Source organism: Danaus plexippus, chromosome 15 (genome assembly GCF_018135715.1).
Source record: "Danaus plexippus chromosome 15, MEX_DaPlex, whole genome shotgun sequence".
In the NCBI taxonomy this organism is placed as follows: domain Eukaryota; kingdom Metazoa; phylum Arthropoda; class Insecta; order Lepidoptera; family Nymphalidae; genus Danaus; species Danaus plexippus.
The window spans coordinates 7,883,063-7,910,002 of NC_083547.1; the positions used below are offsets into that span (position 1 = coordinate 7,883,063).

General features: G+C 31.5%; 1 protein-coding gene across 8 annotated transcripts in view; it reads right to left on the minus strand.

The window, feature by feature from the left end:
- The window catches only part of LOC116766348 (SH3 and multiple ankyrin repeat domains protein 2), an 88,865-nt gene that overhangs the window by 10,418 nt on the left and 51,507 nt on the right, over positions 1 to 26,940 (minus strand). For all 8 annotated transcript variants that reach the window (XM_061522719.1, XM_061522720.1, XM_061522724.1 and 5 more), the window contains 5 exons: positions 3,180 to 3,305; positions 2,300 to 2,480; positions 1,074 to 1,393; positions 342 to 536; positions 31 to 97 (listed from right to left, as the gene is read on the minus strand). In XM_061522719.1, the coding sequence (XP_061378703.1) occupies positions 31 to 97; positions 342 to 536; positions 1,074 to 1,393; positions 2,300 to 2,480; positions 3,180 to 3,305 (889 nt within the window). The remainder of the gene's footprint in view (positions 1 to 30; positions 98 to 341; positions 537 to 1,073; positions 1,394 to 2,299; positions 2,481 to 3,179; positions 3,306 to 26,940) is intronic.

Here is a 26,940-nt window from a genome sequence, read left to right on the forward strand (position 1 = left end):
CATGCAGAATACACAAACAGCGCGACTCACCGACTTCGTCCGACTTGTAGTTTTTTATGACCTCGGCCAATTCTAAATTTCCGGCTATTACTGCTACCTGTTGAATATACATTATTATAATCTTAATGGTTACATCCCGCTAATGATCCGACATGAGAAGACGTTTATTGTAAGGAAGTACACAAAATAAGTTGCGTCCAAGATGAACATCCGACGATTATTTAAGCATTGTCATGTTGGCAGAAAATCGTAATCGCTATATTAGTTCCTGCTGTTTTGAAGTCTGTCATGATCATGTAATGATTATTATTGAGGCATTAGAATTTCATGTCCATAATGACCTGATAGGGTGTCTGGTTGGCGAAGTTGAGAGCCTCTTTATCGCAGCCCCTGAACAGTAGTTGTCTCGCACAGGAGTCCTGGGCGTTTACAGCGCACACGTGGAGCGGCGTGTTGCCGGACGCGTTACGACCGTTCATGTCCGCTCCGTAGAAGAGAAGGTGGTCCAGGTGTTGGACCAGGCCGTTACGACACGCCTGGAACACAAGGCAGGGCATTCAGAACTCATGTGACATGACTCTTAACGGTCTTAAAGCGAAAACATCTCGTAGGTGACTGATAATTCAGATATTAGATTATTGGCTACCACTGGAAGTACAGGTTTGAGAACTCTAGACTAGGTAGTTGTGAAATGGGATTAGGTCTTATGCTCGTATACAATAGAGTACTGGGGATAACAATACTTATGACCCTTCTCTAATAGAACGAAATTGCTTTTGTTAACGGCTGATGGAATTTAAATCGTTCACTTGAATTAAGTTAACTATCGTAACTTCTCTGATTCATATGGAAAAGTGCTAAGATTTCACATATTTTTAGGTTTACACAGATACAAGTAAGAGACGATTTACTCTCTCTGATAAAAATATGTAAATTATTCCATTTTTTGTCCCTTATAAAAACAGAATATTAAATATAGTGCAGACGGAATTATTTTAGTGTTTGCTGTCTTCGTTTATTATTGGTTTAAGGAATAAAATGAAACATTCATAGTTAAATGTATTAATTCCGACCTGATGCACTTCAAGCCAGCCTTGTAAGTCCGTAGCACCGATGGTGGCGTGGTCATGTAACAGTGTCTCACAGAGCAAAGGGTCCGTCTTGTTCGTTACGGACAAGTATAAAGGCGTTAATCCCTTTCCATCTTTATAGTTCGGGGAGGCGCCGAGCTCCAATAAAGTCTTCACAGCCTCAAGGGAATTCTTTTCGACAGCTCTATGCATGGCGGTGCTGCCATCTTTAGTTCGGTAATCCAGAAGAGCTCCGCCGTTCACAAGAGCGATTAACACTTTTCCCGGGGATTTTAGGCCAGCGGCTATTGTTAATGGTGTCTCTGAAATAGTAATATCCCAATAGTTTAATGCATTAAAAACATAAACAGCAATTATTTAACCGAATTCGTATGTTTTAAATTCAAGGGCAGTTCTTGATAACCTTGAATGTATTAACGTCAGAACATATCTAATATTTAATAAGGTGATATAAAATGTAAAATTTGTGAACCGATCTGATATTAAGTTTGAAAAATATAGGACGTTATTCAGGTATTGTTGTGATGAATGGCTGATTTGTGTCGGTTGTTTTCAAGGTCAGAACATTTATATCGGATTATCCATGCTAGATTGATGCGGCACAGAGTAACAATGGGAATTGATACAATAGTATTTGGTATGTTAAGTAACATAATTAATATGAATGTTTAAACCAAATTAGCAGCCTCCGTATCTAAACGTATGGCTTACATTCGCGTGTAGGTTTTTCCTATAACACGTTACACGTACTTAGCGCTAAGGTGTAGAACAATAGGAGATAAATATCCGATAACGATAATAATAGCTTCTGTATGTATAACATCTCATTTCATTGAAGAATAGCTATTTATATCGGAGAGAAATTTGCAATAGTCGTGACTGCTGTTTGAAATAGCAGGTGGTACGTTGTTTAAAGCGATCATTTTGAACTTTGAAAGTACTCTGTTTTATCGTATACTATTGGAGTTATAAATTAGTTTTTGATAGCACCTTGAGGCTGTTATATTTATGCGTCTACGCAAATGTAGTGCATAAAATACTGCTTTACAGCAATTTAATGGGAGAATGGTATTGTAAATTTTAGTAGATAATTTTTCACGACAAAAGTCAAGTAAAGACTTGAATTAAGAGTTGTGAAATTCTTCGAAATCGACTTAAAACGTAAGACTGACCACCGTCAAAATAAATGTCTGAAGTGTTAGACATACCGCCGGTGTCCTGACAGTGAAAGTTGGGATCCAGTCCTTTAGCGCATGATTTGGTAATTTTGTCTATCTGTCCGTGTGTCACGTGCTCGAGAAAACGCCTCAGGTTGGCTCGCGAGTGTAGAGCCTTCAATGTCTTCTCGTCCAGCTTCAACATCTTGTATACACGGCGTTTGTATTTTAACTGCAAATATTACATCACGGAAATAGAGTGGTCTAATCAACTAAAACTTTAAAACGACGTAATAGAGTTGAAGTTAGCCTGCTATTAAAGATAAAATTTACTGACAAAGATCGTTTGTCAAGCTTATAAAAGCCACTAAATTCGTCCGAGGTTGTTTGAAATTTGTTACATTGTATTTATGTCCTGGGTCCACAAGACGGCCAATAAATAATATCCCCATTCGTGATTCGGTAATCACTTAAACACACAAAACCATATAAGCATACATATGTGTGGGTTTTAAATTTATGTACTTGTATAACAAATGATTACCAAATGTAGCTGAACAAATATAACAAACAGGTAGGGCTTTTAGATAAATTAGGTAGATTGTAATTAGTATTTGGCCTACATTTATTGGTCGCATTAATTCCAACGACTTGTAAATCATTATTTATTGGAATACATGCGAAGTAGGGGCGTCTGATCCATGGTCGCATAAAATTTTACGACGCCAAGGTTATCTTTAGCGTTAGAGTGCAAAACCCATAAAATAGTTAATTCAAATGTAATTTATAATTGGATCTGAGTAAAAAACTAAAGTTCGGTTCTCTTTATTACACTCCCGACTGTAACTTTTTTAATCTCTTGAAGCTGGAAAAAAATACTTAAGATACTTAAAGGACTAAAAGTTCCGAAAATAAAATTCTTTTATCTCACCTCGAGGTAGCCGACGGGTCCATTAAAAGGATAATCTCCGAGGCGTCGTTCTTCATCGAGGAACTTGCCGGCTTTGCCGTTGACCGGTGGACAGAACAGCCCATAATTAAAGCTTTCTTTCAACTCCTGCAAAACCAAAATATCAACTTTTATTCCAAGCATTCATCATTCTATCACCGTATGTTTTTATTATTATTCTAAGAAAGAGGCAATTTTAACAATATTAGGTATTTATGAAGTCAAACGCTATTAGTGCTTAAGTTATATTTGCTATAACTTTAATGGGTCTAATAAAGTAAATGAGTTTGGGTTCGTGGAATTTCAAGAAAATCGATCTCTATTACATCTCAACAAGGAGTTAACACAACTCTGTGGAAATTGAGATCATAAGTCTTTTGGCTAATAAATAATCGATTACTTATTAAAATCGATATTATTAAAGTATTTCCAAAGACTTGTTTCAGCCATATCGATTATTGGACTTAGCTTTTAAACTACGGTATATTATTTTAAATTAATGTTAAGAAGATTTTAGAATAAATAAGAAATATATTTTTAGTTTATTTACTCTCAGTATCGGATATTCAACAATAATTATTGTGTTTAAGTAAAACTTTTTCCGATTTAAGTCGCATATATTTGAATCACATTTTTATTTGTTAATTTGATGTTTAGATAACTCCGCAGTTATTGTGTCCACGGGAATGTTAGAATTGTCTCTCCGAACATTGACATAGTTTAATTTATACGTCTGAGTGATCTTGAAAACTATAATTTGTAGTTATTATTTAAATTAATCACGGTTACATTCAGAAACCTGCATATTTGTGTTACGAATGGTCTATTAAATAATGTATACAGCATAAGAAAGCTGGCTTTAACGAACCGAGATGGATTTACAACTTAAGATTGATGACGTCGTAACAACAAAGAGGAATGCAAAGAGGATATTAACAGTGAAAAATTTCAAATAAAAATGGACTCTTAAATGACCACAAGACGATAGATTTATGGCTTTACCTTCAGTGATAATATTAAGAATTAAGAAGTATTCAAAATATACTATTTAGATAAGTTACTCAATATAGATCATAGATTATAGTTTTGTTTTGTATATTTACATAGCCTTCGATGACGTCATCTTGAACTAAGTTCTCTTAAATTAATTGGTTATTTGAACTCTGACGATACTTTTGAATATAATTGTACTGGATAGGCATTACGCGTTCAGTACAAGCCTGTAGCCACACTTCATTGTATAAGGACAAGAACAACGAGATCAACGTGATATATAGGTAAAGCATTACAAGTTATAGCACGGTTCGATGAAGTTATAACGAGTGATCGAACCGTGAGGTGAGACTTGTACAAGAGAAAAGCTATTGGTTTACACTTATTTATTTTATTTTAAATTTTACGTGACGTTAAAATCATTTTTTAACAACATATATCATGCGAATATTGGATGAAACTATCTGATTAATTTTACGTACAAGCGACGAAATACGCTTACTGACTGTATAAACCTGACTGATCTAAATATATACATAGGTATAAAGTGGGTGTCGTATATGGCGGTCAAGACGTAGATGGCAGCACTCGTTACGAACCATCTATGGCATTTCCTCCGGTTTTTGCTGTTTGCTATGTGTCATGTTTTACGATTGTATCACAAGATAACGTTTATACTGTATAGGTTTTTTCTAATATACTTCCGGTTAAGATGTTTATGTCGTGAACTTATATGTCTGAGATTATCAACCTTTTTAAACCTAATAATAAATAATAACCACTTTCTCTGTAATGTATGAATTCTGTAAATAAATTAGAAAACAACGTATGAAGGTAATATTCAGATTATATCACAATTTTATTTGATATTAGTTAGTGCTTAGCGTTCATATAGAAATCTTAAAATTGCTTTATTTTAATAATTAATTTATCGCAAAAAAAAACGACTTTATCAATTCAACTATCATATTTAAGACGAGTTTTTTTATATGAGAAAGTGTATATAAGATACAATATAAGATGTACTTGTTGTACGAGTAATTAAATAGCCATGTTTGCATACAATAGACATGACGGGCTGTATGTCAGTGGGTCGTGGATTGATTTCATCAGCAACGTATTTGTAGGCCTATGGAGAAACAATTTTATGTATAACGCGTACATAACAAACATATGAAGTAATTGATTTTTTTAGGCAGATGAAACAAACATGTTATTTTAATTTTATATATGTATAAATAAAAGGGATTTCGAAATATTCAAAGTATTTTTAATTTAATTGATACTTTGTAACGGCGATTTTACAGTGCCCCGTTTGAATTAAACTGTTTGCTTTAATAAATAAGAAAAGTAATACTTTATGTTTATTCCTAAAGTCTAGTCCGTATATTATTGAGTCCATGTGATATTCTCATTGTAAATTACAAATCTTATGGAGCAGTTGTTCTATATTATAATTGCAATTAGCCAACATTAATTGTGGGTCGATTCCCATGAATGTGGCGTGAGACGTCTAACTGGGACGCTGGTCAGCTGATGAATACGAGTTGTCACATCCAAGACACTTCTATGAACATTGCTCAACTGCGATATCATCAATCATTATTGGGGTTATAGTGCTTTCACTGCGTTTGTTATATATAAGATACGATCGTTTCAGTTAACGAAATTGTTTATATATATATACATATATGTATATGTATATATTTTAAAAGAAATGTGATGGACAAAGGATAACTTATCTCTTAATAGAGACTGCTCTCTTTATTCATACTTTTATCATTATTCCTTATAATATTATAAAAAACAAAAAAATCTATTATAATAGTTATATTTATAAATATAATAAGTGGAGTATGAACTTATATTGAAGTATTTTGCCTTGATTTAATCTGTACTATCAGATTCACAAGTGCTTTGGCACAATTTTTATATTTCGCAAAACACTCACTGATAAGTAACTCATCTTGTGTAATGATGTGCTTTATCATTGAGATTATTCATACAATAATTTATCTTAAGTATCTCAAGATCGATTCCTATGAATGTGATCGTTAGGAATTATATTTTAAATACGCTCAGGTCATAAACCCCTACCACGAATCCGTATCGTCAATCTCGATACAGAGAGTTCTCAGTTATTTATATGCGTGGTATTCATATTCACGTGTGAAGTTTTGTGTTTGACAAACTGAATATTGTTCTTTCGTATTTATAAACTCGTGGTACGAGTACTCACTGCTCGTGAAAGTGGAACTTATAAGGTACTAAATTCAGATAGTATGATTCGTGACTTGATGCGATTAGTTTGACGTTAAACATTGGTAGTCCTCGATGTCGCTGTATTTGTACTAATGACTTTGATACTAACAATAAACATGCCGTTAGTATAGCGATGAGTCCGTTTGATAATAGAAGAACCGATCCTTATATTTACAAATTAACCTACAGCTTAGACACCGATAAAAAACACTTTTAATAAAGCGAAATTGAAAAATATATAAGTATTATAATTTTATATGCAATAAACGTGTAAGGCCTGCGAATAAATGATTAAAGTTCTGTTAAACTTCAACACGGTAACTTCTGTCGTGAACTACACACGACTGATTCCTAACTCTGTCGCTGCTCGTTACCTGGAGCCATTCTCTGACCGATATTTTGCACAAATAGTAAAGCCAGAGTTAACATACGTTATACTGAATTCAAAGCTATTTAATAAGCAAACGTTTAAAACTAGTCCTTTGAATTCAAAGGCTTTCACTAAAATGTAACCAGCGTCATTTAACTTTATCATATTTTTGAAATATCTTTTAAATAGACTTCACTTTTTTTATTATTATGGATTTAATGTATTGTTGGTTCTAAAATTGATCCTTGTTCATCACCGTAGTTACTTCATCACCTACTGATTAATATTATTCAAATGTTTTCATCTACAGTAATGGATTGTATCTACATCTTGTAGCGGCCTGACCTCCAAAAGCAGATAAGGGCGGACCGATGACTTAGAAAGATTACAAGGTTAAGGATCTGTTATACAGATTAACAGTTAATATATAATACTCAGAAAATATCTGGAATTGTATCAATGAATCGATGATTTCTATGTTAAAAAACATATATATTTTTATAATATATTTATAATAAAGAAAAAAAATTGATATTTTGAATTATTCCATGACTATTTAGGGTATAATGTTCGACTTCTTCGTCAGATCTTAATATTTAAATAGGATCAATTGGGAATATTCTAGAAGAATATAAGACGATCGCTTCTTTATAAGCAAAGTTTCAGTGGGATAGTAAGTTAGATGGATTGGTGAGAAAAAACAATTTTTTGAATAATATTACAGTAAAAAATTAGTATATGAATATATTATTAATTAATAATAATATTAATATTGTTCTTTATTAGTTTTAGACTATAGAATCAGTACTAATACAATGCTTCTATCAGAGATACAGATATGATTGCTGGCAGATCGTAGCCGGGTACAAATCTGCCTCCACAAATAATAACGGTCGTAAGCATGCCCCAGATTCTATGTTAACAAAAACCCTTTATTTCCTAGTTTTATGTTACTCTTAGCATAACAATTGTAAATTATTATATGTACGGTTGTCTTCATTGTTTTTAGTTACGTTACATAAAATATTAAAATAGATTTCAAAGCATTATGCGAGTTCATCTAAAATGAAAAATGCTCTAACTCACTAACATTGTTACACTGTTAAAACGTGCAAGTTTGTTATGTAAAAACAATTTCAATTTTAATCATGTTTCATCCTAGTCGTATGTTTAAGTTTAATTTTTCACTCGATGTGTTAATTCGTTCCATCCGCTTGGGTCCGGAAACTTTTAACTGCTAACGTAATATTTTCCGTAACGCGGACATTTGCCCCATTTCCTGGGAGACGAACTAACTTGCATCGCAACTCGCAAAGGAAATGTGTGCGTAAATTACGTTCAATCAGAGATACGGATACAACCTGGGAGTTTTCCATAGCAGATACGTAATATTACCTTTCCATAAATAAGCTACATTTATAACGAATGAGTGAGGTTTATGAGATATCGGTAATATAGCGTTGGATAAAAATGTCTTTACATAATTAATTCACAATGTTTTTACACGATTACATATTAATTATAACGATTAGGTAATTATATTTCTCGTTTTGTTCTCTGTTTCAAAATATATAAATTCACAATTATTTACAATTTGTTTGAGAATGTATTAACAAAACGAGTGAGCTCTAAAAAATTAGTCTCAGCTAAAATGACGTAACTCGTAATAAGAAATAAGATTAAAACTCAAACCATTAATGTCTGTGAGTATCCTCTGAGAAATAAACAACTCCGCTAAGACCTCGACGAGGGTTTTACGAGATACAATTTGTACGGAATACTTCACATACAAACACATACACACCACACACATACATATCACACATACACACCACACACATACATATCACACACACACAATGCAAATAATCTATATACCAACATATATTTGGATGAAGGAAATAGCTTTCCGACGGTTTAATGAGAATCGTCGAATCCTCTCATCATTTGAGAATAATATATTATTTGATAAGACGGATAGGAAATGCGTGTCAAGTGCATTATGCGAGAACGATGGCAGGAGAAAAAATGTAAGTCTTTTATATTATATAAAAAAAATAACTTATACACATATAATTTAAACTTTATATGAACGACAAAATAAATTAAATATTTATAAGTATGTCTGTTAAGTAAATTAATATTCGATGTTTGAAAGTTGAAAAAAAATTTAAATGGAAAGTGTACAGAATGTAATCGCAATGGAACAAACAATCTGTTGTCACGGAACTGCAGTGACTGATGAAGTTTACACAAATAACAAATATTTATGTATTTTCCATTTTATTTACACTTTCACGGGAATTGCTTTCCGTTCAATCAACGAAGCCTTCATTAGAGCTGCGCTGCACGTGGAGCGGTTCGAGAATTGTGATTTTAATGCTTTCATAAGATTTATAACTTTAGAAATATGTAACTCGTTTACGTTTCATATAAATAGTTGTAATGGTTGAGTTTAAACTGACTCGTTAGTTTGTTATGTTAAGTAGTGAGCTGTATGTATGAGGTACATTTTATTGTATTGATATAATATTTATGTTTCAAAACATTAAACAAGCCAAATTTTTATTTACCTCAAAAACTATTTGATTATGTTTATATAGAATAGCGGTCTATTTCAATTTTGACGTTTTCATGAATAATAAAGTAGGTTGTCGTCCTAAGTGACGACTAAGGACGGTTAAGAAAAGGCACACCTGAGATCGTTCTTAAAAACATTTCAGAGTACTATGATATATTATTTTTATGATGTCTGTAGGCTGTAGCTTGATATATAATAATATTTTGATATAATATACATAAACAAATATAAATGTATTTATAGAAGAAGTAAGCCGTTCTATTTGATAATCATTCTGTAGAAGTTTTTCAAAAATAATAAGTCCGCCATTTTGGGCGCGCCGCCATTTTGAGTCCAGCATGGCGTTAAGCATTACCTACGAATTGGTTCCCAAACTAAATAACTTATAAGGTCTTTCAGCTCAATCTGTTCAAACTATCTGCTTATTAAATTACAAGAGACCATACGAGAAAAAATAATTCGCTACTTCACCCATTTACATGGTAATTAACAAAAAAGATACTAAAAGTTTAGAACAAAACAAAGATTGAAAAATTAATATGACCTTTCAAAATGTATGCAATAACAATTACAGTTTGTATTCATAAATACAATTGACTACAGCATTAATAACAAAAACGAAATTAAGTTCTCAGCAAGAAAGCAGGTTGTAGATTCATTACAATGAGATATCGCTGAGCATTGAGTAACGCTGTGGGCGATTTGCAAAACTACTGGTTTTAGGGTACATTGATTGCATACGAAGTAATATTAACAGCAAACAACTCGGTCGATTGTCTTCATATGACAAATTTACACGATAGAGTAATAGTAAAAATAATCCTTTTGCATAAATTAAATAAAATATACTTAAAAGCGTTGATTTTTTTATAAATACCGATATATGGAATGCAGAACCAATGTAGATAATTCATGTGATAGAATTAACAAAATGATTTATGTGACTCAGCTGTTTCGTTCGGCGCCTTTGAGTATAACGATAGTATAAGTATCATAAGTAATAAGTAGTAACGTACTATTATTGTAAAGATAACCAGCAATAAACAATTAATAAATACTTAGTTTTACTTTCAACAATCACACTCAAAGCAATAAAGGTTTCAACGGCTATTGGTAATGAAATTTATCATTGAGTGAATGATGTTTACGGATAAGGTTTGCGTGCATAGTTAACAAACGAAGGAACGAATGAGTATGATATACTTGTTGCATTTAGAGGCATAATAAATTAATTTCGACCCTTTCCTGCAAATCTTGGTCGATATAAAAACGTATTTTGTGGTAGCTTTTAAAACAAACTAAAATTTATTATTATTATTTCTAAAATATTTCTTTGCCTTCACACTTTAATTACATAAACAAATATAGTGAATGTTTAAGTCGAAAATCCATATTAAATATTGAAAAATACATTTAATATTCTTGGGTATTTTTACTCAAACTTTCCGTAAGAGTTTGAATGAGTGTTGAGAATATTAACGAGGCTGTATAAACTTGTGCATGATAACACAATGAATTATTACTGAACGGAACTGTTGAAACTCTAAAAACTTTGTTTTTAATTTTGATATGACTCTGTAATAAATAACTTTGCTTCAACATACGAATTTATTTGCTACATTAGCGCTCAAACGGTGACAGTACATATTCAAATGTATTGTCTATTTATTACTCGACGATCTTCCGGTTTTTATGCACAACGAAAATCTTGACTTTTTATGCAATAAGCTCGCAATTCCGCTTAATGGTTCGTCAATAAAATTCACTCCCCTTGCGAATTACAACGTGTTCCTCTGCTAATAAACGATAATCAACCCGTGGGATCTTGTCTCTTAGATATTTATTTACACCCTTATTGCCATCACAATAAGGATCATAATGTACGAATATCACTAGCAAAATGTAATAGCCCTGTGAGTGGTCCGAACCGTCACCACATAAACTCAAGATTCTGAAATGTGTAAGAACATTCGTCTTTTAAATATATTTTAATAATACATTTTTAAACTAAAGTTATAACATAACTTTAGTAGTTAGTTCAGTAAGTTATAGGTTACAACTATTGTGGAAGAATTTGCTTTTATAAACTAAAATGGGTGTGCATTAATTTGTTGTTAAATTTTATAGAATTAAATATGGAATATATTTGTACGTCCTAACTACGAGGCTTTCGAGCGCAGATGTATTCGACATTATACTTGATATAATTTGACATAATCATGGGATGTTATGCATGAATTTTCAAACTATCATTATATATTATTATTATTGTATAAATAAAAAGCTGGAAAGGACTTTATGGGGTTAGTCTATTAAATAGCAAGCATAGTTCACAGAGTCACAACTCGCAGACACAACTATGTTAGTAACGTGTCAAAGGGGTCGCCTTAAGATCGTTCGAGTTTCACCTCAAATAGATTACACATTGTTACAGACACTGAATACACGTAGTCTATAGTAATGTATTAATAACTATAGACGAGTTTGTTATTAAGGAATAACATTATTTATTTATGTCTGAACTAAAACATGTTTTGTGATATTAAAATACATACTCAATGATCATTTCAGTCGACTTACTATCCGAACTTACTTAACAATGTTTTGGACATGGTCTTTAAAAGATTTGATAGTTTTTCTAGTCGTATCTATCATAGAAAATTGCAAGTTGAAGGTATAATTCTGACGAAAAAGTTACAAAGAGTACCTTAAAATATGCGAAGTCAGAATTTTTAAAATAGTCAAGTGTCATGAAATGATTTAATACCTTACTATTTACAAATCTAAAAAGCCACATATTCAAGTAATTTATTCTAAGAGAGGCATTATATTCTGTTGCGTAATATACAAATGCACCCCCTAATATATCGGTCGGACCTCCTAATGTGACTAGCGTGCTACAGCGAAGCCTTACTCGAGACTGGTTATTAACATTGTCTGAGCTTCGATCATTCATTTTTATTAAAACCAATATATTACAATAACTAACGTCTCGCATGGAGCATGAAACGCTTCATTTAATATTATTAATTTGAAACTCCGTTGACAAATCTCACACTCGACAGAATATTCAACAGGAGGTAGGCGTTGTTTATCATACCTACAGTTGTTTCATCAGTTTTAGTGATAAATTTAAATTACATTTATATAATATATAATTTTATTGATTATTATAAATATTTGTTTATGTCTTGTAGTATTTAGTGACCTGTCTATCAATAGCACTCACGTTATATTTCTTAGTCCGCACTCCGCCTGTGCAGTGGCATTGCAAGACAAATGAATCGCGCCGAATGCCACTGATGGCTAAATAACAATTTACATTCATAATAAATGGATATTCATTCAGAATGGAATTTGTACATCCGCGTGATGAATGTTTGTAAGGAGAAATTCAAATGTAACTTATATTTTAACAGTAACTTCGGTGAGTTTGAAGTCGATCATAAATTAAATTACTAGACGATTTCGTATATTTGCGTTTGTGTGGTCATAGGAGCAAAAAGTTTAGTATATATATTTTACATGTGATACAATGACATACAAGTGTTCATTTCTATATATAAGTAAGATTTAAAATCTGACATTTAGTCTGAGTTGATTGTTACTTAGCTTTTCAAATTTCGTGACAACGTGAAATAACTAATTTCTCGCAACAAGCACCACAATCTACGCGTCGCCAGTAGGGATTTGCGCAGACATCCGCTATCTTCCATCAAGAGCCGAGTTCTTTGGTCACAAACGCTCTATGACATGCTGTGCCTTTGAATATGAGATCATTTGATATGAATGCCATAGAGGTATGAACGGTAATATTTTCTAATGTAAGGCTTGTTATGAATTACTGTCATGAAGAAAAAATGCCATTGAAAACATGTGAGCGCTGATAATGAAAGAATTTTTTAAAATAATTAAAAAGTGTTTAAATCTCTTCTCCTTATATGACCTATATGGATAACAATAGTTTTTTTTTTATTTTCTAACTTATCATACAAAACGTGCATTTCCTTTCTGGAGTTGAGAGTAAAAATTTATTCCATTTGTGAAGAGGTACAAGAATTGTATAAGTATTAAGAAACCTTTAAAACTGCTAGGACTATCACTGACTCTTATTACTCATGAAATAAGGTCCACTATTTATGTTAGTCTGTCTGTGCGTCGGTATGTTAATATCCTTTATATGGCTTATTTAGATACGACACGGTTTCAAAGAGGAATAATTAATCGACAAATTTATCACCGCCGTTTTGATTTTAGATAAACTTTGTGAATACCTTATTGCTTCATTGATTATTAAATAGAGCTTGCGGTTTTCTATGTACAAAAGAGAGGATTTTTTTATTTGTGGAATATAGTAGATTTATAAGGATGCATAAATAAAAAAACAACAACAAAAATATTTACTCAAATATAAAATTTTACGAATGCACTACAACTGTCACTCAATTTAAAAAAAGAATGTCACTTTTCGTATGTCATGTCGTATGAATAAAAAAAATAATAAAGCTGGTACTCGTGAATGAAGCCATAGCATATATAAAAAAGCTGGCGTGGAAATAATTTCATTATAATAAAATTTGACTATAGTTCGTTCATAAAATTCAAATCAATGATGTCCGGTAAGCCTAAATAACGTTATGAGGGTGTTAAATTACATTCAAAAGAGTCGCAATATTCATAGACAGTTAGTCATTTATGTAAATTGTATTGGAATGGCACGCGTGTGCGTATAAAGTGTACGCGAGATCTCAACTAACTCGTTGCTTCAGCGGTTTCGCTCCATCGAGATAAGTTTGAGTTAGCGTGGAGCGCGGGAGTTGTGTGAGGGACTGGAATCATATATCGTTATTTTAATATCATATATACAAGAAAGCCTTTTTATACACAGATGTTGCAACATAATTTAGTCTTTGTTAGATAGACGAGTGTTGATAAATAGCTATACTTCGAGTTCATTCCGCTTCATTTAATATGTTTTATTAATTTGTATTATTTTTTATCTTTATTTGTTTATTTTGAACGGACTGTGTTTATGTCTGTTTGAATCAAATCCGACCACTGGCTTTTCAAGCGTTATCCCCAATCATTTTCGGAATACGACAAGCTTTTATATCATAAAAATTGTGAAATGGAATAAATTTTTTTTTTTTTTTTTTTAATTTTATTTTGGAGTTTTAAATTAAAACGACTAGGCTACTTTTATATACAATTTTGTTTGATTTTTTTTCTCGTTATATAAAAAAGTTCAGCCTACTCAATAACTCATGTCAGTCGGATAGTGTTTAAAAAAAGTACCAAACATCAAAACTCCGATGTCATTACGAAGGTAATAACATAGCTAAGTCTTTGGCTCTCGAGCTTTTGATTTATTTGAAATGAACTTCGCTAATGTACATAAATACATGTACAAGAATATTAATAATATTTTTTATATCAGGTTGCTAACCTTAAGTTTTAAAGTTTCCGTTTATTAACTTGTTAGCATGTTTAATACCATCTTAGAGCTATATCTTTGTGAAATGTTCTTAATGTTTTATTTCGGGTGTAACATCGCACTGATACTATAGTGTGTTTGTTGTCAAATAAAGTAAATATATAGCAAGTATCCCGCGGACACCGCCAATTATTTCATTAAGCCTATTAAGTGCGACGTTTCTGCGATCCAGCGAGCGTCAATACCAGAGGGTTACCATTCGGGATATTACTTTAAAGTTTCATTGCTGTTACATTCTAGTTAATTAGGACATTTTATTGCAGGACAATTAGACTTTATTGTTGTTGTATCGGAAATGAAATGAAAGGTAGTTCGATATAGAAATGCTCTGCTCGTTTTTATTATATATTTCAAATAGTAATCCCGACTGTTAACGGAGAACCAATATCGTAGGAAATCCACAACCCGAGATATTGTTTCCAAACTAATAAAGAAAATATTACCTATATCAAAAAAATATCGCATTCTGTAACATATGCACATAGAAATGACTATTATACGTGATACATTAGAGGCTATAATGGCTTGTTCTTATTAAAGTTACAATATACGAGGGTCTTGGTAAGCATCCATATGATGGTATCAGCGATATATAAAAACTATCGATATATAAAGGCTTGTATAACGCGAGATTATTTGGAAGATACGTTTATTGAGAAGGAATATTTTTTGTTGTATATAAAAATAAGACGTCGGCTTAAATTATACAGCCAATGTCAGGCTGTTTATTTAAAACAGTTGCTAGTTCCATGAAATCTACAATAAAATTACGTGAATAATACGAACGCCGTTTTAGAAATTTGCTTCTTGTCTTAATCAAGTAATGTATTTTAATTTGTAATACAAAAACTGAATTTACAATTAATATATTAGAACCGTTCCATATTTGGTGCAAGTAATGGTAACGTCAATGATAAAGATTTATTCCATTGCTCGTTAAAATAAGAAGTCCACAGAATATAACTCTTGACCGCTTTGTAGTCGGCTATAATTGGTATTGAATTTTGAATTATTGCATTATACTATGAGTTTAATTGAGAGGAAATATTTTATGTTGTTCCTTTGCTCTGTCATAGTTGAAGAGAATATTAAAAACTATCTATGTCTGTATTAGGACTGTCTAGATTTGTTGCGATAGTGCAATCAGTTACCTAATTAATATTTGGTTGTCATATTTCTGTAAATTCCTTTTTCCGTATTATTTCTTAAAGGTCGTTGGAGTAAGTGATGTTAGTTTATTTAATAAAATTAACAAGTTTGCGACGCGGGTCCGGATAGTTTTGTTTCACAATATTCTACTATAATGTTGTCTTAGTGGGCTGTAATTGTGAAAAATAAAGATTCTATTGCTCCTATGCTCCTCAATGAGAGACTATTTATAAAACAAATATCCAACTCTCCAAAGAGTATCGTTTCTATAATATTATTACTACATATAATAATACGTGTTTGTAAAGTATTTGCCATATATGAGATTCCTAAAAATGTTAGTGTCAGTTACCAGTTAGGTATACTGTCGGTGGGTACCTTCATTGTGCGATGTGAATAGCTGAACCAACAAAACATTTTCAATTAGGATCTGGCGAGTACAGTAACACTCACATGTAGCACTGACATAAAATATTAAAGCCTCCTTAGCTCCTGACCCATTTCACTGAAAAGTATTCACTTAAATTTCCCTATCAAAATATATAGAGTTATAGAACATAGCAGTCTAGAATTGAGATGACATATAATTTATTTAAAATAATCATTTTCATAGAATGTATATAGTAATACAGAGCTTGTGTTATGCCCTCGACAAAACAACATACGAAATAACGGAAGCAATAAATTTCGTTTCAATATCCTTTAATTTCGTCGCAAAAATGTCCCATAGAGTTAAATGCTTAAAACGCTTTGAACGTGAGAGTCAAAGACGGCGCCCCTACGGAAGGATGTTGTGATGAATTCGTGTGTCCCCTGTCGTACCCTCCTATCCCACACACAGCGACACTAAAACCGTTCGCTTCAGGCTTCATCATTATCAGAATTCAATTATATATGAATATGTTTTTGATGACAAAATAAAACTTTTTAAAGACCATTTCCGTTAGAGTTTATTTTGTTTTGTAATCTACAAAAATACTGAACGTTGATTGACTGGGACGGGGAATAACTGAATCTTGACTGATGTAAGTTGATTAATATCAAACTTGTTTTATATTAACGGGAACAGATTTAAGCAGTGGAAGTCAATATATATTTTTTATTAGACAAAAAGTTCATTTAATTATTTTATGTATAAATAATGTAATATTAATATATTTTTATATTAAATATAATAGCGGTAGTCTTCGTGCGAGAGTCGTCGGTAATCTCAGAGGCAGTCATTGAAAGCTTGTTAGTTGCCTAAGACCGTCGGACGTTTATTAGCCTACTGACCGATCTCTTGCGAAGTCGATAATTACATGATGTCATTACCGATAAAATATATCAACCAAATATAAATACATTGATACATGTTAAATTATAAACATTCCACAAGCTTCCTGTGACATGAGAAACATCACGATATAAAACGCTTCGGATATCGTAAAACATCTAACAATACCAAAAGTAACAATCACTTAACTATATTATGAGATTTGTTTGCGAAACGGCTGCAACAAACTGGATTTTGATCGGCTTTGTTTTATTTTGAATTAATTGATATTAAAATTATTGCAAAATGCACTTTAAAATATAGTTTTAGAGTTATAAATTGTATGTTTTCGGATCGTGTGAATTTCGCAATATCAGCTACTTATTCGCAAGTGGCGCCTTAATCTGTATGAAATTGATTTGTACGCTCCACATTTCGGGGGATAAGATACCACGCGATGTGATGAATTGCCCCGGCGGAGATTATTGTCGTTTCTCGCCAACTAGTCTGTAATTTAATGATAATTTATTGGATGTTTCCTTTATAGCCCTTATCGCATGATGTTAGAGGCTCGAGTTGTTTAAAACTGACGTCATAACGTTTAAAAAATTACTTAATGTGAATTACGACAATGTGCATACGTACATTAAAGAAACGTCTTTATATGAAATTCTATAGGACACAACTGTGAAAGCCTGGCCTATATTCAGTAAAGTTAATCAGATTTTGTGTGTATACTAATTGTTCTAGATTGTTCCCTCTAAAGATAAGCTGATAGGGAACCCTTTCGAATGCCTTTCTCTTTACAACAATGCTGTATGTTAATGCATCATTAGCATGAGATGGATTTAGATCATATACTATCTGATGTCGTGATTAAAAACGAAATTTGGCCAAGGAATTCATGTTAAAATATAGGTGAGTTAACGTTTGACCACCTTCTCGAGTGAAATGACATTACATAATAACATCCCGGTAATATTATAATTGAGAGAATATGCAAGGAGTGTATAGCTGTATTTTAGTATTGTAACAAAATTTTTGACAAACACAAAAATCTCAAGCAATATATTTCAGAATAACTTATTATCAGTTAAATGTTCAGATTATTTTCTTATTAAAACTTATTTGGTATCATAGTCAGACGTAGTTGTTAAAGAAAGTAAAATATATAGTTTTAGTTATAGAAAGTAAAAACCTTGAGTTCTACAAGCCCGTAATAGAAACGTCGTTGGAGATAAATACTGTCACTCTTAGTCTCCGACTACTATTTTCTTCTTAATTCCATCGAAACAATAAATATTATATACAACTAACAACAGCGCGAGTCAGTACTTCCATCCAGCTCGTATCTAGACTTTAGCATAATCTGTGACCTATTACGCCAGTTGTATCATCGGTCACTTTCACCACAGTAAGTAGGTTGGGCGGTTCAATATCAATTATAGTAAGGTACTTAAAAGAGAAAATAATAAGTGTGATTGATCAGAACATCACTTAATTAATAATCATGTTCATAACAATTTTTTTTATATTTGGCATTAAAAATTTAAGACAATCTCAATAAAAATTTATGACGAAATCTGTAAGAGATTTATTTTAGATTTGCGTATCATGTTAATAGTTGATATTCGATAACTCTGCTACGACCAGCTTTAGATAAAGCCGGAGTGTAAGTTGTTAGCTAATAATGTAACAATAAAGCCAGCTATAAAGCCAGCCCGCTGAGTAATTGTTGTTTCTATAATAATTATAATATATCATTGCTTGTAATTCGTAGCCGTTACAACGTTTTGTCCGAATTTAAATCAATGCAAAACTTTACAACATTTTTATTTTTATTTGTGAATCTAGTTTTCCGCTGTGTAGCAGATACAATACCTGGTCAGGAATTATAGGCATTAGTAAAGTTTTTTTGGCAATTGATTTTCGAAAGGCCTGACAAAAATCTCTAAGCTTGCAGACAAAAATGTTATTACGTGATCGTTTTGTATATATAATAATTTTTTGTACTGCTAAAGGTTCGACTTATAGTAGAAAGTACAAGTATGTGAAAAGGGGAACCGTTTCATAATTAGAGCCGCGTTTTGGAAATCTACGCTAATTTCCTCGATGTTTTGAATTCCGTTTTCGTATTAAGGTCTCTCGTGTATGTGTTTGCATGTTTGTTTTAGTTTCAGATACTTCAAAACAAATAACCGACTTACTTTTAATTCTGTTTCCGTATCATGTTTGATGCGCGAAAAAATACATTGAGCAATTTCTGTAGTCCATTAGCACAGGTGGGAAATGGGTCGGAGCTTGTCTGAATTTTTACTCGTTTTTTTTTTATTACACTCCTGCATGAACCAACTTTGTAATGTTCCGAATCTTCTGTAAAATTTACTGTATAAATACTAGAGGACTTAAACTATGTCTTGTTGAGTAATGAGGAAGTTTAAATATTTTAAAAATGCAATGGAAATATTTACCTGCTCTTTATTAACTAACTAACATTGAATATAAGTTATAAATAAAGTTTTAGCATACGTTTAGATGGAAGAAGTGGTGTCTATTACAATCAATGCTAATTGGTTGATAGTGTACAAGAGTCGTTAATACAAATGGATACAAGCGTTGTGTACAGAAATTACATTACAGGCGTTTAAGTTACAGCTTGTAAAAATATAAAGTGGTAGTTATCAAGTAATTATAATTACAAAAATGATTACAATAAGGTTTATATTCGTCTGGCGGAGGTTTGATTGGCATGTTGTAAAATGATTTAGATCTTGTCTATAACAAGTACTTTAACTAACTTAGACTCTTTTATATTGGTAATATTTCAGTTCGATCCTTTATGTAGTTATATTTAATCTTTTTTTTATGTTTAATGTATTACATTCTTGAGAGTGACATCAACAAGTAGCTTCTTAATACAGAAGTATTACGTTGAAAATGTTGTAAAAGCTCGATTGATACATAATAAATTATGCAGGTTGTTCTACATAAACCAGACCTTTGCCATACACTTTTAAAGTCAAATATTTTTTAATTTCCAAGTGAGAAAACTAAAATTTTTTTGTCTAAAATATATTAATTCTATTATTGGGCAACAAAAACGAATAGCTCTCTATTAAATATATCAGCAAGAATACAATAATGTTCACGTAACAATAATGGCGAGTCATCAACAAAGGTGAAGAAGATTTCATTAAATACGTTTTATAAGATGTTATTATTTGTGATTACTTTACACAACTCGTAAGCTGAGAGTTATAATTTGATGGACTGCTAACAATCTCAACTATAAACGATCTGTAGTTTAAAATATCGAGAGGAGACAGATTTAAACACAATTCATATGAAATAAAACATCAAATATAAATATACATAATTTTATATTTGTAAGTTACAACATTCGTTTCTGTTTAAATTAGTGAATGAATTTGGTTTGAATGTTTTCGGTTTCATTAAGATATGAACTACAAAAAGTGCAAGTCTTCTTTATACAGAGGAGGCTTTAACAAAGCAGTCTGAAAACACATTTGTAGCTAAGTTGAAAGAAAGGTTTCTTTTATTTTTACAATCATGAGTGATTCTTGAAAGGCAATAACTGATTATATTAATAATATAATCATATGTGTAAATTAAATTCCGAAGTCAGATTTGAAGGTTCGGTTATAATTTAAGTTCAAAATAAAACTGGGTCAGATAAGGTGTCGACCGGTTCGCACTATTACCAACAGACCAAATGACTGTTGTTAATAAAATCTTAAATTATGAAACTTGTACAATCAGCCGATGATGAAACGACCAAAGATGAATAATGGTGATGATGGCCGCTGTTCGCGTTTGTCATGTAATAAATCAAATAAAATTGCAGTTAATTCGTATAGGCATTTAGTAGCACTGTAATTATGTGTTTAACATTTAACAAACGTTGAGCTACACATATTAAATTTAATTTAGAGGCACAATTGCGTTTCAAGTTAATTTTCGGTTCGCTGAAGCGAACGCGGAGTGCGCCGTTGGATTTTTTAGAAAAGAACACGCAATCCAAGCTGAATAAATGAAAATGTATACATGTGTAAATTAAATAAAAGTATAATATATATGTTATTTTATGTCAAACCATATAAAGTATGTTGTTATTGCGGGTGCCATGTGTCATTCAGGGGACGCTATCTGTGATCAAGCTCTCAATCGATAGATCTACGTTGCATAACGTAAATAGTTGTGATACAATTATGTAAAGTGTACCTGAGATCACTTCATACTGTTTTACTCATATGATATACTTTTTTTTTATTTATTCTACTATATGTCATTCTAAATGTCATGGTTGTGTACGTGTAATTTAGCAGACACTTAAAAAAAAACATATATAGACATGTTATGAAATCATAACAAATGAAAGTTAATATAATAGTATAAGTATCCAAATAAAATATCAATAATAAATGTATTATAAACTAATATTTACGACTTTATGTTTCACCATATGTTAGTAAACAACGAAAAAATTAACGAATTTTTTTTTCTTATCATCATCACAAACGTACCCAAATCTTGAATTAATTGTATTATTGTTATATAATAATTTTTACTCGACACACGCGATAGAAACACAGCCTTAGTGGATGAAGACAGCCCGTGAGAGCGTCGGCTCTACTAGAGACACATTCATAATGCCTCAAAATGTGGGTCAGAAGGTTTTTCTCATGTATCGTGACATACGAGCTTCATATCGTGATTAGTGCCGTTTATATTGAATCCACGCTTCGGTAAATACAGTTAAGTATTCGGGTTATAAGACCGGGTTAATTTGTAAATTATAGAAGGAACTGGTCAAAATATTGTGGCTTCGATATATTTCTTGTTATAATTACGAAAACCATACATAATATCACGGAAAATATTTTGCTTTGTTCTGTTTAAATTTCTAATAATAATAAAATAAGTTACATATAAAATGCATTTGATATTATTTAATCATAGTGAGTAATTCAGTGTGTGAAACAAATTAGTGTTTTGTCGTGAAATAGTCGATAAAACTGTAGGTGGAAAATCCCTAGTATTCCCTCTCGCTCTAACAAAAGGCATCTCGTGAAGCGAAAATTACGTGTTTCCTTGTCCAGGTGCTGATTCAAATCACCGGTCGTCTTGTGTAACGTCGCACGTGCTAGTTTTCTATTGTCGGCCAAGTCTTTAGCTCTTACGTCTTTAAACATATGGTTCAAATTTACTTAAAATTACCATTACTTTAAACCACCAGTAGAGTATGTTATATGATTGTGAATTCTAATTTAATCGTATTAGAATCTCTTTTTGTATGATTTATATATTGGAGCTGGGTATTGCTTGGATGTTTGAGGTAATATCTCATTGATAGGGAATGCCGTTTCTGTTTTACCATTTCTATATCCAAGGAACACTTATTATCGTATATTTTGCTAAACTAACCAATTATCCGTATGTAGAATAATATATTATATAACCTTTATGTTGTCTATTATTCACGTCAAGGATAGATATATCGATTCCAAACGATTTTATTGATGATAAGAATAATTTATGTGAATTGAAAAATCGTCGGAGTATTGGATATCAGTCGCTTTGTTTAACATGCATGGGATGCAAATTGAGTCGCTGGGGCTCGAGATAGACCCGCGGGTACACGTTTGTTATTGCTTAGAATATTGAGCCCAAAGAAAATTGGTTTCGTGTATATAATATGCAATACATAGGCAGGTGTCACACATATATAATGAAAACTGTGTTGGTTATATACTAGAATTTTACTCTAAATAAATATAACTATTTATTAAGTAATTTTCTATAGTTACTATCTTTTCATTGTAAATAATTCACCATATAATTTTATAGTTTGATGTTAAATCCATGAAAATTGTATTTTGTTATTTAATTATTATTTTTTAAATCGCTTATCCTTTTTGTTATATTGACCGTCTCGAAATTAATATAAAATTATTATAATTTATATGTGTAAGTCTACCGCCTGCTAGTCCTTGACTCAATAAACGTGTAAGATCAATACTAGGTAGTATTGTTCATATGTTTGATACACGTTTTCTTTATATGTGACTTGTTGTTGTATATGGCTTACTATACAATTTATATAAACTTAATTCTCTATACACAGGATATAAATATGTTCGATGTGGATGTGTTTTAGCTTCTATTCGTTTTAATTTGTCTGCTATTTGGCGATTGGTAAAGATTATATTCCACTAAAATTCCATACTATGTATTCTAAATTATTGCTCGTTCAATTCGTATCGTATTTTTATAACTAAATTTATGTTTTAGAAAAGTTGAAAATTTACGTAATCAAATACGCTAATGTAACTTGGCACTTGAATCATTTGCTCGATATAATCATTTCAACATTGTTTATTGCATGTTCTCGCTTTATGTATATTATAATTAGATAGACTTTAAACCTACACCTGGGTCGCAAGTCCCAGGCACTGTTGAAGCTCCTCTCCCAGCAAAGCGTCAGACCATGAATCCATTGAATGCTAAGAGGATTCGTCTCTTATTTTTTTTGTTACTAAAATTATACTAGCTAAAATACTCCCAAAGGATTCAAGTTAAAAAATATATGTAAAATATGGTAGATGTGGCAAGGGGGCTAACGCGAAGGATTTAACATATACGATGCGATATATTGAACGTATTTTGTCATATTTTATTTCTTTGCTCTTTAAAATGTTCCAAATAATATTAATTATTTATATTTAGTGATAATGACGAATGTTGCAAAGAGGAACGAAACTGAGTTTTGATATGAACTATTGTATAATATTGGATAAGACGACGGATCTTCATCTTCACGTCGGGGAAGCGCTCGACTTGATATCTCCTTAGTAGGAGTGTTTTTATATAAACTATAACAGTTCGATTTATCGTTTTTCGCTCTTGGTATTGTTTGATATCGTCTCCATTAACACAAATTCTATTTTTTTCTCACGAATCAACGCAATCACATTGAATAAACTTCGGATGAAGTACTCAGAAAATGTTATAAGTAATGAAACGCAAATTTGACTTCGTAATCATATCAATAGCTGGGTACCTTTACTGTGATTAACATTTAATATATTTACAGCTACACTCAGTTGTAGTACATTCTGTTAAATTTCAATAAATGCTACATTCAGCTTCTTGTAGTGACATTTATATTCACGATTACACGAAGCAGGTTTTATTTCAACTAAATTAAAACGCGGTATCCTTAACCCTTAACATAATTTCCATAGCGTCGCACCGCTATTATGTAACCGGCGATAATAAAAACGGGTTAAGTGACTTTAATACGTTTTCAAGTTTTTTTCCCTATACATTTTTTTATAATTATCGGTTTTTTTCTTGTTAATTGTCACGTACAACGCTTTTAGAGCACAATGAGTAGCGTAACCGCTGTCCCGTTAAAGATAGGCGGGTTTTGGTTCACTGGAAAACCGACTGTTATACCAACCAATTAAATATTAATGTTTTTTTTGTTCATTACAAAACTTATTCATATCGTTTTATACAGTACACGTTCATAATATAATATTACATAAATAGATGAGTATAATAAAAAGTTTGAACAAGTGTTTGTTGAAAAATATACTTAAATTAAAATGGCGAACTTGTAAGTAGCATTGAAACATCATAAAACTTTTAAAATTAAAGATTTCGATTCAATGACGAGTAAAGTCACGCGTGAAAATTAGTTGTAATATATATTGAAACACTCGCAACAATTCAGACGACGTTATCGCATCATCTTGACTTGATAGCGATCGAAATTAAATAAGGCCGTAACTTGTTGAGTAACAGTCGAATGTATTTTATTGCGAGTCATGTAAATATGAATTATATTATGATAAAAATAAATAAATATATAGATTTCGATTTATGAGAAGAATTAGATATAAATTTTTCGGTTTATTTGAAATTAAGTAGTGGAGTTGTGTCCACATAATGACAGCTGGTGTGACGTCACCATCGTAAATCACTGCAACACGAGCTCGTCAAGTTCAGGCCGTGTGATGAGAGCGTCTTCAATGAATTTACAGGTAATCAAACGGATATCACTTGCCAACTCTATAAAGACTTTGTAAATCACTTTGTCATGGCCATACATGTATGTGTAATTGACAAATGTTTTATAAAATAAAATGAAAATTAATGAGTTTTTTAATATGTTCAATTAAACGGAAAAATGCTATGAATGAAGATTATAACTATTCAGTATAAAAAACTGTAATTTAAATTATAAAAAATTGTACAAAAAAATTACATTAGCAACAGCAAGAAAGTAGAGACTTGAAGTTACATTAAAGTAAAAAATAGTGAGGTTCTTCAATCCTTTAGTGGAACAGAATCCCTTGCAAGTATTGTAAAGCAACAAGTGAAAATAACTTGATACAACGAACTGAACAATTTCTTTTGTAAAAATGAACTTTAGACGGAAAAATTCTCCAACAATACGAAACAATATTTCTTTAAAAAAATATGAATGTAATTTAAAAAAAGCAATGTTCAGAGTGGACTATTGTAATAGTATTCAATCAGCATTTAATGTACTAAATATTTTGTGTGGTCAGCATAAGTACGGTGAGAATAATCTTAAAGTAGCAAGAAATTTGACATTAAGAGGTTTCATTTCATAAGTTATATGTATTCAGCGGATGAGTAAGCGATAGTGAAAAACTTGAATATTAATATATTCAAGATAAAGAAAAGTTTGTCTGTGTGTTGAGGATGATTTCTGAGTATCAGGGAAGGTCAGATCAATTGAATAGAGATAGAAATGAAATGTAAATATGTTTAAAAAAAGTATTGATTACAAACTATGTATTATGAATTACAGTAAGTCAAATCTGTTATGTACATTATATAAATATACTATAAGCGTATGTACACATATATGATTGTACATACTTAGTATGTTATTAAAGATTTAAATCAACTCGTATCTGATCGCCCGATATTTGTTAATCCCATGAGCTGGGTTTTAGCTTCATACTTAACAGACAAAGCACGGTGTAGGTACGCGGTTTTGTTTAAACATTCTTAATGATACCAACTAAATATTTTTAATTGCCTATTCTCGGATCTGCTTTTCATTGTATTTAGTAAGTATTGTTCGCTTGTAAGGAAATGTTCCTTTATAGCAAAGCTGATTATGATTATAAATGTCGCTTTGACCGAACCGTTCCCTGTCACTTAAATGTATCAAGATAATGCGTTTTGTGTTCAAGTTTCTTATTTGGTTGTAGACGGGATTACAAAATAACTTATTCACAAATAAACACCATTATGAAATTCTCTAGTTTACATTAAATCATTTGTTAGGGAAATAAATTTCTGTCTTGGGGGCTCATGAATTCGATTCAATTAAGACTTCGGGATGATGAGATTTGGGTTTTATTCCTTTGATATAATCAAAGTTTTGAATTATATGGCCATGAAACTTAAAGTATGATGCACAAACAAACAAGCTTACATAAGTAATAATATTCGCAAAGAATAAATACGACGAAGCTGTCTGAAGAGAACGTAAGTTATGAGGGACAAAAATAAAACTAGCAAATAGCATTATTAAAATGCAATGCCATATAATATTTTCGGACTGATTTTTTT